At 34.4% G+C, this 17306-nt stretch overlaps 1 protein-coding gene and 1 long non-coding RNA gene across 4 annotated transcripts; one reads left to right on the plus strand and one right to left on the minus strand.

Annotated features, from left to right (window-relative positions):
* Window positions 1-9813: 9813 nt before the first annotated feature.
* On the plus strand, window positions 9814-15221 carry LOC18422185 (transcription termination factor MTERF15, mitochondrial). Of its 3 annotated transcripts, none has more exons than XM_088865858.1 (2): window positions 9814-11272; window positions 14206-15221. In XM_088865858.1, the coding sequence occupies exon 1, from the start codon at window positions 10007-10009 to the stop codon at window positions 11222-11224; it is 1218 nt and encodes a 405-aa protein (XP_088721984.1). In that variant the 5' UTR covers window positions 9814-10006; the 3' UTR covers window positions 11225-11272; window positions 14206-15221. The 3 variants fall into 3 exon arrangements, with proteins under 3 accessions (XP_088721984.1, XP_006827069.1, XP_088721986.1); XM_006827006.4 differs by having other exon boundaries at window positions 14858-15221; XM_088865860.1 differs by lacking the exon at window positions 14206-15221 and adding an exon at window positions 12914-13181.
* Window positions 14856-17041, minus strand: LOC148782614 (uncharacterized). Its single transcript, XR_016054941.1, has 2 exons — window positions 16935-17041; window positions 14856-15000 (listed from the first exon to the last, which is right to left on the minus strand). It is a non-coding gene; the product is annotated as an uncharacterized LOC148782614 (long non-coding RNA).
* Between the last annotated feature and the right edge of the window lie 265 nt (window positions 17042-17306).

The raw sequence follows: 17306 nt of genomic DNA on the forward strand, positions 1-17306 counted from the left end.
TTAAATAACTCCATATTATTATGTCTTAGAGATAATAGACATAACAAATTTACTGATTCTTTATTAGGAGTTATAGAATCTAGTTTGTGTAGTGGTCCTGTTTATTTTAATTGCTTTCCTAATTATTCAGTATCTCTAAGTGATCTCAACCTCCTTAAAGTACTTACACTTAATATAAAAACTCAAGGGATCCGGGCTCTCAGAATATAGCTCTAATCTATAGGATATGTTTTAAAATTATGAATACACCTAGTCCAAATGTTTTGCAAATGGATACCAGAGGACATACAGTCTTCTTCCAAACAAATATAGAAAAGTCCAATACTGTTATCCCAAAATCAATAAACTGGTCTCAAGTAATTATCCCAGAAAATTGGTCTATCCATAATGAAAACCAACAGTATAGGATCCTTATAAATAATGAATCAGATCAAATAGTGGAACATCTTGACGGAAATATTGAAATACAATTCAACTCTAGTCGAAGAATTAGATTGAATTTTTCAGATGATATAGTGGGACCTCCAAGAAGAATACCTATACCTTCTAGACACTCTACCTCATCTTTACAAGATAAACCAATAATACAGGGATTGACAAGAACAGATAGTAATATACTCATACCATATGATCCTAGTCCATCAGGGAATGACCCAACATACTCAGATCTCGATTTTCAAGTCTTGATACTTCAGAAGAACGAAAAATTAAATATAGAATTGTTAAAAAATGATTACCTGTCTGAAGCCAATAGAGAAATAAGGGAATGGTATCTAACAGAATTTTCTCAAGAATTATTAGATGCATTTCATAAAAGATACAATAAGTTTATAAAAAGAAATAAGCAAAACATAGGCTTCTTTGATTGGTTGAAATTAACCCTCAAAGAAAATGATACTCATGTCCCTAACTTTTAGCTAAATACTCTGCAAAATCAATACCAAACCTTTTATACGACTGAAGGAGAAGAGATCCTAAGTATACATCCCCCTGAGAAAAGCCTACAAATTAAAGGAGTAATAAAAGGTAAACTAGAAACAAAAGCATCTCCTTATAAAATGGCTCCTAATGAACACGGCCATAATATAGAAATGATCCCACATATAATCGAACAAACTAATTATACCAATCTCTGTTTACAGACTATTGGAAAACAAACAACTAGGATTGAAAATATAATAGAAAGACCTCAAGGGCAGAATAGTAAAAGACAAGAGAAAAAGGCTGTATTATTTAAACCTCCTCCATAAATAAATCAGAAGCCATGGTGCTAGAAGCAAATTAAGCAAATGAGGAAGAAATATTCAAAATAGAAGAAGCCTTCAAAGAAAATAGTTTGAATATCAATAGGATAGATTATGGGAAAAAATGGAGACCTACTACTGCTCAATCAAGAATGTACCATACTAGGCCAACCCCGGTAGATATACAGTTTGAAGAAGATTTGGTTTCTCATACTGTATCCTACTCAGGAAGGACAATCGTCAATTAGAATATTGATGGTATGTCTGACTATCAGATACTCGATACCATGAAGCATATCGCTATGTATGCCATTGCCTGTAAAGTAGCAGGAAATCATGACTAGGAAGTAGCTAAGGCTATTGTCTGTGGTTTTACTAGATGGCTACGAGGCTGGTGGGACTTTAATATGAGTGAAACCACTAAAAATCAAATATTAAATGCTACAAGACAATGAAATGTAAAGAATGAATTCAATCAAGATATTCCTCATTGTGAGAACGATGCTGTCAATACACTCATCTATACAATAACCATCCACTTTGTAGGGAGTAGATGTCCAACATTATCTCATTATAAGTAGTATAAGGATGTATTCTTTTCACGCCTTCTAACTCGAGAGGATAGTAGTACGGACCATTGGAAGGAAAAATTCATAGCAGGTCTACCCTATTTGTTTGCTGAGAAGGTGAAAACCAGACTAAAAAATAAGAATCAAGGAATAATCCCTTACTCCCTTTACACTGTAGGAGAACTGTCTGTAGAAATTTGTACAGAAAGTCTTGCCCTATGCATTGATTTAAAATTAAAGAGGCAATTGGACAAACAGAGAATGACAGGGAAAAAGGAGTTATGAGATTTTTGCACACATTTTAGTTATAATACTGTACTCTCATCAGATAAAATCTATAAAAGAAAAAATAAGAATAAGAAGTATAAATTAAAAGAAAGATATTAGGTAAAGTTCACTAAGAAATTTGCCCCAAAAGCCAAATACAAAAAAGGAAAAAGAAAGCTTCTAGTATGTTATAATTGTGAGAAGGTAGGACATCATAAAAATAATTGTAAGGTTAAAAAGAAAATCAATGCCTTACAGCTAAAAGAAGTAATCAAAACCCAGATTTATGATATACTTCAAATAGATGATGAATCCGATATGAATACATCAGACTCCGATACAGAGTCTCTTATAGGGAGAATCGAGGATGAAAATCTAATCTTAAGTAGCTCAAACTCTGAAGAAGATATAGAAGATTGTCTTTGCAAAATGGTTAATACTCTTACAAATGAAGAAAATCTAATTATAGATTTAAAAGATAAAATATCTGATCCAGAAGCTAAAAGGGAAGCCTTAACACAATATTTGAAAATAGCTGAAATAAAAAATAAACCTGCTCCTCTTGTTAAAACACAGGAAGAATATAGTTTTGTAGAAATACTTAAAAGAATCAATAAAAGAGATATTATATGAAAGGAACCTTCTATTTCAGATTTAAAGCAAGAAATAAATGAGGTAAAAAGTGAGGTCCAGCATCTTACAAATAGAATAACGATTTTAGAAATGGCTGCTGACTTTTCAAACGAAGGAACTAATGATTAATTAGAATTTGATAGCCTTTTAGATACCCATAAAAGAATAATACCACCAGTTGTTTCTCCTGATTTAGACATGCCAGAATTCTCTGACCCAATCAATAAAGATTTACAAAAAAACAACTATCTAAATTTATTGGATAGAGTAATTACTCAAAAATGGTTTACCCTAATAAGAATAATAGTAAACATAGAATATAGCTTTCAATCCCTTGCCTTAATAGACTCAGGCGCAGACCTTAATTGTATAAATGAGGGATTAGTATCAACTAAATATTTTGACAAGACTACTCAGATACTCAATACAGCAGATGGGATTAAACTAATGATAAAATATAAATGATCTAATGCTGCTTTGTGCAATAATGGAAATTGCTTTGAAATGCCATTTATAATAGTTAAGGGGTTAAGTCCAGCTGTTATTCTTGGAACTCCTTTCTTAAATTTATTATATCCCTTGAAAATAGATAGTACAGGAATTGAATCAAATCTAGATGGACATAAGGTAAAATTCGATTTCATAGATAAAGCTAAGGTTAAAGAAGTTAATAATGTCAAACAGACTATAAAAAATAAGGAAACATTTTTATGCTCTTTAAAAGAAGAAATAAAATACAAATTAATAAATGAAAACCTTCTATTACCAGAAAATAAAAAGAAAATTGATAATATTAAAAGAAAAATAGAAGAAGAAATTTGCAATGATTTGCCAAATGCTTTCTGGAGCAGAAAAAAATATATGGTGAGCTTACCTTATGAAGAACGATTTAATGAAAATAAAATATCAACTAAAGCTAGACCAATTCAAATGAATATAATACTCCTTGAAATATGTAAGAAAGAAATTGATGAATTGCTCCAGAAAAATTTAATCAGGAAAAGTTCTTCCCTTTAGAGTTATTCAGCCTTTTATATAGAAAAAGCTGCAGAAAAGGAGCGAGAAGCACCGAGATTGGTAATAAATTACAAGCCTCTAAACCAGGTACTCAAATGGATCAGGTATCCTATACCTAACAAAAAGGATTTACTTGATAGACTGGTCCATGCATGTATATTCTCAAAATTTGATTTAAAATTTGGTTATTGGCAAATACAAATAACTGAAGAAGATAAATATAAAATTTCTTTTAATGTACCCTTTGGATAATACGAATGGAACGTAATGCCTTTTGGGCTAAAGAACGCTCCTTCCGAATTCCAAAAAATAATGAATGATATTTTTAACCCTTATATGAAATTCATGATTGTTTACTTAGACGATGTTTTAATATTTTCAGAAAATATTGATCAACATTTTAAACACATAAATGCAATCAAAGCTTCAAGTTTGGTTGTATCAGCAAGAAAGATCAGTCTCTGTCAAACTAAAATGAGATTCTTGAGCCATAATATCTTCCAAGGAAGCATTACCCCTATTGATAGGGCAATAGCCTTTGCTGATAAGTTTCCTGAAATTATTCTCAATAAAACAGAACTCCAACGATTTTGGGCTGTTTAAATTATATTGCTGACTTTTATGAAAACCTGGCCATCGATGCTCAACCTTTATTCGCAAGGCTAAAAAAGAATCAACCCAAGTGGACTGATGAGCATATTATGACAGTCCAAACAATGAAACATAAAGCCAAGGAATTGCCTTGTCTTACTCTATCTGATCCTAAGGCATTTAAAATAATTGAATGTGATGCCTCCGAGATTGGATTGGGAGGAATTTTGAAACAACGAATAAATGATAAGGACTAACTTGTCCGTTTTACTTCAAAAGCCTGGAATAATACTCAGCAAAATTATTCTACGGTTAAAAAAGAAATATTAGCAATAGTTCATTGTGTATCCAAATTCCAAAGTGATATTCTTAATCAGAAATTTTTAATTCGTACTGATTGTAAAGCAGCTAAAGACATTCTTTTCAAAGATGTTAAAAATTTGGTTTCAAAACAAATATTTGCCCGATGGCAAGCAATTCTCTCCTCTTTTGATTTTGATATCGAACATCTTAAAGGCAATACTAACTTCCTTCATGATTTCTTAACTCGTGAATTTTTTCAGGGGGGACAGAGATATACATAGAAAAAACAGCCAAAGGCAGCCAATAATGGATATTAATAGTCAAAATAAAGGGAAAAATAAGATGGAAATTGTTCCTTCTAGATCACCTATAATAAGTTACCCACCATTTTCACCATCTCTAGATAAGCCTATGATAACCTATCCAGGAACCCCAAGCCAGCTAATAAAAAGACAAGCCCAAGAACTTGTCCTTTCTCCTAGTCCAATAAAAGCCCCTCCTTTAGCAAAATCATTGTTCATAGAAACCACTTTTCTTATTGATACAATTATAGAAGATGATGGCAATAAGACGAGAAAATGGTATGAAGCAATTCTGCTTGAAACAGGCTCAATTACTTTGGTACACTTCTACCAAAGGAATACAAATATCGTGGCCTATTCAAAGCTTCAAATAAGAAAAATAATAACATATAAGGAATGGTGATCAGACCCAATGAGAAGTAGAAAATTACAAGCTTCAGAATTCAATAACAAATACTACAAATATTCTGAATATAGGGATGCTTGGCATAAAGTGTTTGCCCTCCAAAATAATAATAACTCGCATACTTGGTTTATACAAATGAAAATGCCAGTGGTTGAACCACTTCCAAACTGGTTCCATGATTGGTTCCTGATCTGGGGATCTGGAATACAGATTCTCCCGGATAAAATACAAAAATCCCAATATAAGTTTGCTACATACAATAATAAAAACCCCCAAATAGATCACCATTTATACTTCATAGCTTTGTATCAAATTCCCTGGATAATGATGTGGAATTTTGCAATATCTGATAATCTTACAAACGATTGGGAATATATCCCAAAACTGGGAAAGAAAATATATATTAAATGGTGGGACGTCTATAAAAACAAGTCCCTTGATCCAGACAATATTAAGCTAAGAAAAGTCAACTAGCTTTTTTGAATATATCAATAAAATGAAAAAACAAAACCCCAAAGCAATAAAAAAGAAACAATTACTGCAGATATTTGAGGAAGAAGGAGAATCAATGTCCACCTCATCTCAAAATGATGAAGATTACGCAGTCGAAAATGAAGATTGTGGAATAATCCAGCCAGAGATAGACTTCTCGCAATAGAAGCCCGGCGAATGGCCCGATAGTCAATAATCGACCCGATCATATCAATACCCAGCTTACAAAGATTGCGATCTGCCACCTGTCATGCGATCTGCCACCTGTCCTACTGCACCAACATAAGACGACGAATGCTGTTCGCCATCAAAAGATTCCACTAAAGCCACCTGTCCACTATACCGACAGTCTACTGTCCAAGATTCTCCACTAAGGCCACTTGTCCACTATGCCGACAACTTTTCAGTCCCCTCATGATACTATTCATAACTTTTCACTGTGCAGAGATGCTGCCGAGAACTTTTCAGTCCCCTCAAGTCACTATTCATAACCTTTTAGCCAAATCAATGCTTTTGTAATAATTATCTAATGATTTTCAAATGGATCCTAAAATTTCATATTAGAAAAAACAAAAAAATCTCCCGTACTTAAGAAACGATATTTAATTCATTTAAAAAATACATTGGCTCGCATGTGTTAGGAAAGCTCTTTAATTTCATTACATGGGGTCTAGTAAACTGGTCACCAACTGATTTGGACCAGAATTAGAGGCGTCCAGGGGTCTTTAAACCGGTCATCCACCAGTTCCGAGCCGGAGCTAAACCACCGGAGGCTGTTAGCAAGTTTTTAAATTATGGGGACGGACCATTTTATGGATTTCAAAAGCCCCCTTCCATTTCTCTCACTTCTACCCTTATTTTCTATCTATAGTAGATCACCTAAACCGTGAAAAAACACACTATTTCTCTCTCTAGATCCGCCATCTCTGTCACAAATTGAGTTCAATGTAGCTTATGATTTCGTGATGAAGATAATGAAGAAAACTCGCTTCTCCTTTCTTCCACTAAGCGATTGAATGTGCTAGTTAAATCCAAGCAATTTTTAGTGTTTTCAGTTTAGTTGAAGGGAAAAGCATGGGCCAAATTTTCTTTAAAAAAAGAAAGAAAAGAGAAAGCATGGGCCTAGAAATGGGTTTACCTTTCTTTTCTTCAATGCGATGGGAATAGGTCTGGATTGAAAATGCTAGATAATGAAATGGGGAGCCTTGTGTCCATGACATGATCTAACGTAATGTGTATTTTACATATCTTGCTGTCCAAGAAGGTGTAAGTTAGCATTTTATAAGAAAAATACTATAAAATAATATTTCATCAAAAGTCATAGTTTTGTAAAAAGTAATGCTTGTCATATGCTGCAGGAGATGGCGTTTTAGTCATCGTCATCATCATCGAAATTTTATCTCAATATTTGGAGTCGGCCTCAAGAAAAAATGCAGTGAATTTTACATTAGCTGCTCATCTAACACAACCCTATTCTTTTATCTGGTGTTCGGATTGGCTGGCCATGGCGGAGTTGGAGATTTAGTCCTACATTCACAAATTGGAAAGAGTTAAGCATAGAGAAAATTTATCTACTGTTGTATCAATGGAAACAAAAGAAAGATACGGTCTATAAGAAACATGTGAAGTATATGCGTGAACACTAGGCACATTTTGCTCTTCGCCCTATGACATTGATCGCAGCTATCAGGGTTATAGTTGTGATAGGCATAGAACAACTGTTAAACGCGATCATAATTAAAGTTAAAAAACAAACCAGTGTGACTGATGGCAACTTGAATGCATGAACAGTTGCATGTTTTTAATGTATGAGCGCATATACTATGCTCTTTCGGGACCATAATGTACATCTATTCCCTTGGTTAAATGACCTACTCGAGAGGATTTTTTCAATCTGAAATTTGGTAACCATCTTAGAATCACAAGATGATTATTAATGAAAAAAATGAAATTTAATTTTCCTAACACTTAGATCTTACCTTTGAAAAATTGGACGTTTCTATTCAATCTTAAGATATTAGTTTTTCAAGTTCTTAGAGGGGTGCAATTAAGAAATCTTTTTATTCAGTGACATAAACATTCCAATTCATGAAAGGGCATCTCTACTCTCTATACAAATTGCTTGAAGCTCTCATCAAGACATAGTATTTGAGAAAATCTCTCTCACATTTTTCTCCAAAGGAAAGGAAAATCCAAGCATGTCAAAACTACTTTTAGTATAGTATACTCCTCAAGAAGTAAATTATATATTTGATTCCTCCCGCAAAACACCCCACTTAGGAGGACTGTCACAGATAAAATTTTAAGAGACGTGCTAGAATCACCACACTGTCCTTCTAAAGCAATTGTATTACCACGGATGCCGTTATTTGGGACCTTGATCCCGGGGGAAATTTTTCAGGGGGGTCTCTTTACAAACATATGGCTTGTGACGGCTATCTTAGACTTCTCCCCGGGATCAATAAAGTGTGGACCTTCTATGTTCCGAATGGAGTGAAGGCCTTCTTGTGGGTTGTTGCCAGAGACAGATGCTTGATTGTGGAACAACTTACAAAGAGAAGGATGATCATTACAAACATTTGTATTGTGTGAAAAAAATGAGGAAATCAGATTGTATAACCGATCCCAATTAGTTGGAAAAAGAATTTGTCTTCTCGATGATATTGTCACATATAAGGATTCTAAGGCGTCGTTAGCTTTGAGACCATGATCATTATATAGGTAACACTTAGTGGTGCTCTTTCTCCCTGCACAGAAAATGATGATGAGCTCCAATCAGTTAGACAAGGAGCTCCAATCAGTTAGACAAGGAGTACACAGACCGGACCGTTACTATAAGAAGGTGGTTATAGAAGGAGACTCGACAAATGTAATTCCATGATACTCCCGCCCCTCTTCAACCCCTTAGGAGATGGAGACTTAATATAGATAAAATTCGAATGGATCTAGAGGGTATTACAGTTATCAGCATGTTTCCCAGATAAAGCAACCATCATGCTGATGAGTTGGCTAGAATATCAGGAGGACATTTAGCTAAGGTCATTTTCAATTCTCTTCTCTTTTGTTTCCTATTCTTTCCATGAGAATTTTGGTACCCTTCCCTATTCTTTTTCCCCACCTTATTTGTTAGAGGCACCTCTCTCTCACGGTATCCCAATGCCAAGCAAGGATGCCTTCAGAGGCGGGGTTGCGTGGTTTTCATTATCTGGTTTTCATTCTTCTTCTTTTTTTTGGCCTTTTCTTCTATATATAGCTCGATGTACATCTCGCACTTAAAATGAAAGTAAAAGCGAACATTCAAAAAAAATAAAATAATAATATTAATAATAATAATAACACTAAGTCCTAAAACCAAGATCTAAGCCTCAAAAAAAAAAAAAAAAATTATATGCTTTCTATTTAAATGGGTACATCTCATGTAATTTGATCTATGAACCCCCTGAGCAGCATTCAACTACACTAACCACCAATGCCTTTTAATATTTTTTCAAAAAAGAACTAAACACATTAATATAATGTTGAATTGTCTATAAAGAGACCATTTATCTTTTGTATATAGAGTATACGATCATTTTTGTGGCTGTAAGAGTGTTATTGAATAGGCGTAAAATTATAAAAAAAAAAAAAAAATTTCAGATTTCATGACTCATTCCAAACAATCCAATTTGATATCTAATAAGTAGGAATGATTATGACATCTAAATACAAAAAAAAAAAAGAAAAGCTCTTTGTGTACAAAACAATATAATAAAAAATTTCAATCTGAATTGGTGATCTACAATTTGGATCAACGATTTTCAATCCACGTAACCAAGTTTTTAAACAGTGCTCGAGGCATGGGTGACAAGTTAACTTTAAAGTGAAGGGCACATCCGCAAATTCTAGGAAAATTCGGGTTCAATTCTTAAGTAACAAACTTTGTCCCTCTCCCACTTGTTTCAACTTGGATCAAAAACCCTTGTTTCCCGATGGACGGAGGGAGCGGCGTATTTGCAGAAGAGGAGTGAGAAACGGCCCATGCTCCTCCCTTTCCCGGTATGTTTCTCTCTCTCTCTCTAAAATTGTGATATTGTAACCCTTCAAGATCTCTTTCTCTCTACCAGCTCCACTGTTTCCTTTCCTTTACCAGTTACAAATCTCTCTCTCCATCGTCAATGGTGTTTCTATAACGTCTTCGAAGTAATGGCTTTGGCAAAACTCCAGGCACTCTCTGTCTTGAAACCCCACTATGTATTTTCCCTTCTCATTCCTTTTCCTTCTTTCTCTTCTTCCTTTGAACTCTATTCCACAAAAACCTCTCTTCTCACTCCGTCTCCTTCTCTCACTAGAGATGGACTCCTCTTAAGTGCTTCTCCTTCTTCTACTTCTTCTTCGATTGTTAATCTTCTAATGGACTCACTTGGCCTCTCTAAAGAATCAGCCTTGGCCGTTGCCTCTTCTTCCCGGTTGGGCCTCAATAAACCCACCAAAAATCCGATATGTGTGCTAAAATTCCTCAAAGACTCTGGTTTTCATGATGCCCATATCTGTTCCATTGTAACGAAGAGCCCCAGGATTCTTGTGGCCGATGTTGAGAAAACCCTAAAACCCAAGTTTGAAATGCTCGAAGATTTGGGTCTCTCTGGTCCTGATCTCGGGGACTTTCTATCTCCACGTGCATTCATCTTCTATTACAGTGCAGAGAAGAGGATCTCCCCAATCATCGAATTCCTCAAAAGTTATTTGAAATCCAATGAAAATGTTCTTAGAGTTCTGAGAAATAATTGGATACTTTCATTTCCCATTGAGGAAAGAATCCTACCCAATATGAGATGCATGGAGAGCTATGGAGTTGGTCCCTCACAACTGCAACAATTTACAATATTCCAGCCTAGGTTGCTTTCTCAAAACCCCAAAAGAATTAAGGAAAATTGTGAGAAAATTATAGAGATGGGCTTTAATCCGAATTCTTTGATGTTTGCTCATGCTCTTCTTGCTTTGAGCTCGATGAATAACGAGACATGGCAGGCAAAAGTTGACATTTTTAAGAGTTTTGGGTGCTCGGAAGATCATGTATTTTCAATATTTCGGAGGGCACCTTATACAATGTGTCTCTCGGTGAAGAAGTTGAAGGAAACAATGGAGTATTTTGTTAAGAAACAAAAGGATGTTTTGTTCCATTTGAATATGAATCCAAAAATTTTTGGTTATAGCTTGGGGGGAAGGGTGATACCTAGGAACAATGTTTTGCATGCTTTGAGATCGAAGAAGTTGCTCAAGAAGGATGTGAAATTATCATCAGTTTGTTTGTTGTCGGAGAGGATATTCTTGCAAAAATTTGTGGGGTGTTTTGGAGAAGAGGCAGATTACTTGCGCCAGATCTATGAAGAAAGCAAGGGTAACCCAGAAATGATTCTATGATCATGGGTTCCATGGAGGCTTCCTTGCTTTTTGATCGTTGAATCAAAGGTTTTCTATCTTCCGCATAACCTTTTTTGGAACTATAAAATTGAGACCTTTGTTTCAAGATTTTTGCTTTTGAATGGTCCTCCTCTGTTTTTCCATTTTATGAATACTGGTTTAGAATCAGAATGGCCTTTAACCTATTGTCTGTTGGAAAATCAGCTGATTCTACTTTTGTTTCTTTGATATCCATTGCCTCTAGTGGTTGTCCAAGATATCGTATGCAGCACTTGTGTAACAATTTTGGAATAATGAGTTGAAATGTTCAATTTCATGTCTGTTATGCCAAAATAGCTCAAAGTTATGGTGCCATTATATTCATTGACATTTAGTTGCTTATAGCGTTCATATTTTGTTGAGATCAATATTGATTTGAGGCATTATTTGAGATTAGAAACTTGACATTGTTTCTACCTACTTAGATTTTGTTCATTAAATGTTTGCTTGTGGGCAGAGGCAAAATATTTAATCAACACAATAAAAAATAAATGGATTAGTGTGTGATAAACAGTTAAGATTAATCAAAGACATCTATTTTTTTTTTTTTTTTGAGAGAAATCAATCAAAGACATCTATTGAATTCAAAGAACAAGGATCGACGATTGTATGAGGGTTATAGGTTGTTGTGTAGATTATCTTAGGCCTCACTTTTTTGGCCGTAGAGATTTCACTTCACGGTAGTTGTGCCTGAGAGGGTAGTGTGCAGCTTGGCACACCACCATCTGCAGAGGTTTTGAACTTTTGGAAACCCTCTTATTAGAGCCAGTGAAAAGGGGCATTTGCACGTATGGATACAAAAGAAAATACCTTTTTTCTCTATCAGCAAAAAAGTGGATACTGTTCTACTTGTTATGACCCCTGTGTCTTACCTCTTATCACCGTTGCCCAAAAAGCCAACTAAAGATTTCCCTTGGATATGACAACCAAAACATTCAGATGGGGCCTCATGATTTTGTTGTCATAATAATCATCTAAGATTTTTGATTGGGTTATCATATGAATTATTACATGCTTATAAGTGGTCTAGGCAACCAAAACACAAACGGGGCCTTACAATTGTCATAATAATGATGTAAGATATTTGATTGGGTTATCATATGAATTATTACATAATTATAAGTGGTTTAGGATTGTAGCTGGGCGCTATGGTCAATCAATATATCTGAACTGTCCAAATTGGGCCTTACAATATCTTATCGAAAAGATGGCTTTTGGTTCGTAATGTGATCTACATGTTCTGCATTTGCAGCCAGAAAACTCTGTCTAAGTTGGTGGTTTAGTATGTGCAAAGTTGGAACTTTATGTACAAGAATGATCGATTATGTTGAATGTACACATTTTTTTTCTGATAAATGTTAACATTTGTATTGCTGAATGGAAAGAAGTACAAGTTGGAGGTTAGTCCGAGAGTGCTCTCTAGGCGGGACTAATCGGTAAAAAAGAATAGGTCGAAGGACCCTATACAAAAAATGGGGTTATAGAATAGTCCCCTTATAAAGTTTACAATGGGTTCACAAAAAACTGGGGTTATAGAATAGTCCACTTTTATTACAGTGGAATAATAAAAGTGGGCTAAATAAGATTCCTGAATACAGTGAGTTTTCCTTCTAAGTAATTCTTCTTAGGTCTTAATCGGAAGTGGGCCAGGTGTGCACTTCTTCATGGGCCCTCGCCCCATCCTTCGGCAGGAGGTCGGCGAGCTCGTTGGACATCCTCGAGATTTGTATCCAGCAAACATCCATATCCCTGCAAGTGTATACAATCTCATCATAAATCATTGCCAAATACCAAGGGGGTGTACACCTTCTAGTGAATTCCATGTTTCTATTGAATTACAGCTGGATGTACACCTTTCTAGTGAATTCCATGTTTTTATTTTATGCTGTATTAGCTATCATTATTTATTTATCATTCATATTCTAGTTATGTTCTCTAGATATGTTAGTATTCATGCTATTACTTGTCTTTATTTTAGATAAGCAAAATGATGTTCGTTGGTTGTTTTAATGTTTTATTCAATAATGGTATAAAAAAGAAAGAGATGTTTATTCAAGAGTTTCTCCATCTTTGCTATTAAATGCCTTTTTTGTTATTTATCTTTCTTCTATCTAAATGGATTACACCCAGATGTATATGTATTTCCTTTATTTTATAATGCAATGCACTATTAAGAATACAGCCATTTGAGATAATTTCATATTATGAATTTTTCGTATATCATTGTCTCTTATTAAGAACACAATAAATTTTATTCTATCATGGCAATATCTTTCTTTCTGACAATTACTTTTGCAAACCGTTAGATTATATTTTTGCTTTTTATTGAGGAAACGTATTTTGTGAAGTCATGGCTTGATGCATCGAACACCCTAAACCTTGTTGGAAAACGTGGCTCCAGCGCCATAAATTTTGCATATTATTTATCTACACCTCAACAACCATGGATCTAAAAAATTCGATTTTAAGCTCTAAAAATGTTCTTTCTTGTAATATTTTTTCTAGATTGTCCGCTTCAAGTCTTTAAAGGTCTGTAAGATTTGCACTATTTTTTGTAGTTCCAAAATCCACAGCTAGGGGCAGAAATTGATCTGTAGAACATCACATGGTGCTCTAGTGTTGCATCTAATTTCTAGTACACGATTTTGAGGTGAGGCCCTCTCAAGTTTCATGACCTGGGAGTGGGGTTGAGGTCGTGGGGGTAGTACCACCTGAGTCTCAATTACTGGTATAGGTTTCTTTCGTACTTACGCATTTGAAAACTACTAACTATTTCAAAAAATTGGTAGGGGCTTGTACTCCCATTTGATATACCCAAAAAAGAAAAAAAGATTCACAAAGCCCTGGCTTATCAAAAACTCGTCCATTTATTTTTATTTATTTATACATTTCCTTATTTCTTTTTTTGCTTGATTGATGATGCTTCTTCCTGTGTATAACAGTAAATCAGATAAAAAATTCAAAAGCACGGAAGAAGGCATTGAACCCATAAAGAAAATGAGAACAAAACTCTAGACTGGTGTGGAACTTTTGGCTTTCCTTAAGACCGAAGCTTGTGCTTCTCTGCCTTTTTTACTTCATAATCCTTGTATTATTGGTTCAAGTTGGAGAGTTAATCCATTTTGAACTTTTGTATCATTCACTTAATGAATCCTGAATGGAACACGATTTTGTAGCCCTATGCAATAATTTGACATCAAACTTTCAAAGCACATACAAAAACTGATTAACCTTTTTTCTATTGGATTGATTGCTTGAGCAGAAGTGGGGAAGCATCTATTATATTGAAATCATCATCATCTAAGTTTTTTCTCAACTAACTGGGGTCACCTAGTAAAATGAAAACTGCAAAAAAATCCCCTAGTAGAGATTGCTTCGGTCACGATCAAACTAAAGTTTCCCAAAACTATCAGACAGTGGAGATTGGCCTACATCGTAAATCACCATTACAACAACATAATCAACGTTTCAAAAATGGCGAGCATGGCCAGTACCTCAATAAGAAGAATTTATAGTCTCATTTATTTTGATTCATTTATTCATAATTTCTTAATAATAGATGATGCATCAGCATATGTATTGGCACTCGCACAGGTGCAGATTCTCTGGGCATGGTCCACTCCACCCTTGGACCTCCTTACGGCACACGGCCTTGCACTGGATATGGTTACAAGTTCCCTTTCCGACATCGAAAAATTCAATGCAGACCTTGTTTCGGGCTGCAGAGATCGTGGCACCTGACATAAACATGAGGAAATTGTTATTACAGAATTTCATCTATGAGACCATTTTTTTTTTTTTTTTGTATAAGGAGGTGAATCACTTTCAGTCATTGGATTGAAATCCAATAGATGAAAGTGATGCAATATTGGAGAAATTAGGAAAGAAAAGATCCTTCGAAGGTGTTGATCTAAGCATTGCATTAAAATGGACGGCCTATATTAATTGTTTTAGAAAATATTTTGTTAGATGTGTTTTTAAAAGGTGCAATTTGCATACGGATGCATGTATAGAGATAAGGTGTACCTTCAAATTTTATAATGGTATATAATTTTGATGTGAAATTTTTTTAGGATTATCTCAAAATCTATTTTTATATCTAATTATAAAATTTTAATCTTATAAAAAACTTAAAATCATGTAGATCTATAAACATATGAAAATCTTGAAAATAGACGGTATAGATAATATGTTGTAAAATAAACTATTTTTGAGACTTAAAATCTTTTTATTTTTCATAGTCATACATCTCAATTTCGAGATGATCAATCAAATGGTTTTTCAACATAAAAATTACCTTTTCCGATGGATTTTTGAGGGGCATCCGTAGTTCTACGTTAAAAGGTAGCATCTTTATATAAACTTTATCTATTTTTAAACTTTACTTTTTTATTATCGTTCATTAGAACGAAAAGAGTGTCTATTTAAAAAATCGGGTCAAATAAATGGCCTTAATATGGTTTTTGAATGTTGTTTCATTAATTTATAATACACCTGTTATATCTATGACACTTTTTTTGACACTTTCATTAATTTTTATGACACTTTTTTTGGCAAGAAAAGATTCAGTCGGATCAAAATAAGAAACATGTATAGGAGAAAATTCATCAAGATTGGCAAGATTATTGGGTGTCAATGTTATGTTTTGTTTTTTGCGCGATTCTGGCAAGAAGAGATTCAATCCAATCAAAATAAGAAACATCAACCTTAGGAAATTTCATGTAAAAATTTGGCAAAACAGAGAAATAAATATAAATCTCTACAACACTGGGTACCCCCGCAGAATCAGCAACTGCTTTGATCAGTAAAATGCAAGTTTTTATCAGCCTTCGTCAATTCAAGCTCCTTAGAGCGGATCGGACAAGTTCCCGATTGCCGATTCCACTGATCGGATCCTTATGACTTTGGCTGCACTTCAAAATAAAATAAATACATTCTTAAGATTTACTGGTTGCAGCTCTATAAAATCGTTTTCCGTCAAATATTTCACTTTGGAGAAGTTGCATTTTGGCTAAGATTAAAAAGGGAAGAAAATGAACCATCATCCTTTGTGTTTAGTATTTTCTATTTATTACTATCAAAATTAAACTAATTAGAAATTTTGAGCATCCACACTTGTCAATCAAGCTGATCTAAAATAAATATAAAATGGGTTATAAAAAATAAATTAATGAAAATATCCACAATACATTAAAGAATGTTTTGGTTAATTCATTTTTCCGTCTCATTTTTTATTTTTTTTTAGTTTATCCTAAGTGTAGCGTAAATGTCTTCAAAATCCAATCCAACAAGTTGGAAAAGAAAAGAATTTTAAAATTAAAATACCATACAAAATTATTGTCATACATTTTCTTCCCTTCTAACATGAATCGTATAAGATGCGGAACTTACGTAACTAAAGTTTAAGAGGGAATAGTATGTTCCAATTGAATTGAAACTAAGAAAGTATGCTATATGCATCAAGTATACTAGCATCAACGGTGTATAATATATGGTAAGCCATATGTAGCTGACAGACGGACGGTGGAGATTGAATGCTCCTTAGTTGATGGAAACTGGGGCTAATCTCCCCCGCTCATCATCATGAATGGAGGGTGGATATCCCTTGGTGTACCATATACCATACAATGGCAATATATTGTAGAGTTGTGGCCTTGAGATTATGTGTTACCGTTTTGGAGCACGAGTAGGAGCACAAGAAGCAAAGGGACGGCCAAGGACTTCATGTTTAGGATGAGAGAGAGATCCAGATCTGTGCAACTAGGATTGTTCGTGGTCTCATATATATTTATAATGGGTGATCCTTCTGGTTTTGGCAACTAGGATTACTCCTGGTTTTCTATGGAAGTGATGAGCTCATTTTGCCAGAGTTTCTAACCTAGGATTATTCGTGGTCTCATATATATTTATAATGGGTGATCCTTCTGGTTTTGGCAACTAGGATTATTCCTGGTTTTCTTTGGAAGTGATGAGCTCATTTTGTCAGAGTTTCTAACCTGAGAGAGAGAGGAAGGGGCAAAATTCAATTCAAGATCAAATCAGA

This window comes from Amborella trichopoda, chromosome 4, assembly GCF_054954075.1.
Source record: "Amborella trichopoda isolate Santa Cruz 75 chromosome 4, AtrichopodaSantaCruz75HAP2 v2.0, whole genome shotgun sequence".
Classification (NCBI taxonomy): domain Eukaryota; kingdom Viridiplantae; phylum Streptophyta; class Magnoliopsida; order Amborellales; family Amborellaceae; genus Amborella; species Amborella trichopoda.

Excerpts from the sequence above, each read along its gene's own strand:
- LOC18422185 (XM_088865858.1), top strand. The coding sequence starts at position 10,007 with ATGGCTTTGGCAAAACTCCAGGCACTCTCTGTCTTGAAACCCCACTAT.